Below are 1,753 nucleotides of genomic sequence, written 5' to 3' on the forward strand. Positions count from 1 at the left end.
CACCTGCCAACACGATGGACGTATTTTGTAACATCTGGAGGGAGCTCAAAGTTGATGACCGTCTCGACATGGGGGAGGTCCAGCCCTCTCGCCGCCAAATCAGTACAGATAAGGTGAGTTGCTTTGCCTGTATGTAAGAGCTTCGCTCCGCTAAGAATGTACCCGACAATTCTGACTCACCCGACTCGAAATCAGCAAGAGCCTTGACTCGTTGTTGCTGGCTGAGGTTGCCGTGGAGCTCCGCAAACTTAACCTTTCCTACTAGACCCAAGAGGACCGCCATACGATGAGCCGTCTTCTTCTGTGCGCAGAAGATCAGACAGCGCTTCCTATAAAACGAAAAATCTCCGCTTCGCTCCGCTAAAGATCGACAATTACGGAAAGTGTTTCGTGCAAGCAGCAAGCAGTGTGGCTTCTCGTTGTTGCTCTGAAGTGACTCTGATCTGAAGGACGACTACGACACCACGGGTTCTCAGAAATCTCTTACGAATTCCTGTGTGAGCGTAGGAGACACTCGATTAGCCTTAGTGGTCTCAATAGTGACAGGCTTGGACAGTACCACCTTGGCCAGCTTCAGCACCTACAATGCAGAGGTCCACTCAGATGAGGTTATCAGGCATCACCTCTTGATTCATGGTAGCGCTGAACATCATGGTTTGGCGAGACCGATTGCAGTGCTTCTGAATAATCTGCCACAAACCCAATAGTCGAATGGTTGAGCGCGGCGGCGATGACCCAGAGGTCGTGAGATCGATCCCCGCCGAGCACATCGCCATGTACATCATGAAAGACAACAGTAGACCCCCTCCTAGTACCGTCAAGCACTCGTCGCGGAAGCCCATCTCCAACAGGCGGTCACATTCATCCAAGACGACTATCTCACACATCTCCAGATGAATATTTGGCGAATTCAAGAGCTGAATCAAACAACGAGTAACCTGCCTCATCCGCTTGTCCATTACTACCAAGTCCAATACCCTGCCAGGCGTGGCCAACACAACGTCCGGCTGAGCTCGCATTTCCGAGGCCTGCTTCTGGGCATCGAACCCCCCTACCACTAAGCACGAGGTTAAAGGGGCAAACCTAAGAAGGGACTTTGGGCTGCGAAAGTAACTTCATATTCACCTACTTGGTGAAGTCCCGAAGCATCTTGTAGCACTGTACCGCGAGTTCTCGTGTGGGCAGTAAAACAAGAGCCTTGGTCGCCGCTCGACCACCAGTGATACGACCAGTGTGGGGATCTTTACGGCGAGAGCGGACCTAAGGGGTATCTTTAAAGATACAAAACAGGTCCGGATGGAGACTATTACGTGACTAGCTTGGCACAGTCGTTCCACAATCGGGAGAAGAAAGCCTCCAGTCTTACCACTACCCGTCTCGGCCATCGCCAATATCTACACACGGGCAAGACTTCCCTCCCTCGTAATCCCAGAGCAACTAGAGTACATCCTGGCTTCTAAGAGCGACTGGTATCACGTCCCTTTGCACTGGTGTAGGCTCTGCGAAACCCAATGCATTAAGGCCTCTCAGGACAGGTCTCGAGAGCTGTAGAGAAGCCCACGCCACGTCTGAGATGACCAAACTCCTTCCTCGGGGATTACTCCAATTTTACGTGTCTCCAAATGTTTGCTTTTCTCCTTCTCATCATCATCACTGTCATCCGCAACTTTCTCAGCAGAGGTCTCCTCCTCAGGCGAAGATTCCTCCGGGCTCTCCCCAGCAACTCGGTCAATCTTCTCCTGGAGTGTCGTGA

The 1,753-nt window shown here is 51.7% G+C and overlaps 1 protein-coding gene across 1 annotated transcript; it reads right to left on the bottom strand.

Annotated features, from left to right (window-relative positions):
- Window positions 1-3: 3 nt before the first annotated feature.
- Pmar_PMAR003858 (DEAD box ATP-dependent RNA helicase, putative) lies at window positions 4-1,600 on the bottom strand (the record flags this gene model as incomplete). The annotated part of the gene is made up of 8 exons (XM_002781444.1): window positions 4-127; window positions 181-329; window positions 379-443; window positions 488-580; window positions 624-1,083; window positions 1,130-1,260; window positions 1,311-1,394; window positions 1,447-1,600. Coding segments are annotated over 8 exons (1,260 nt in total), but the record flags the coding sequence as incomplete, so codon positions are not given.
- Window positions 1,601-1,753: the final 153 nt, after the last annotated feature.

Source organism: Perkinsus marinus, assembly GCF_000006405.1.
Source record: "Perkinsus marinus ATCC 50983 genomic scaffold scf_1104296942430, whole genome shotgun sequence".
NCBI classification, from domain to species: domain Eukaryota; phylum Perkinsozoa; order Perkinsida; family Perkinsidae; genus Perkinsus; species Perkinsus marinus.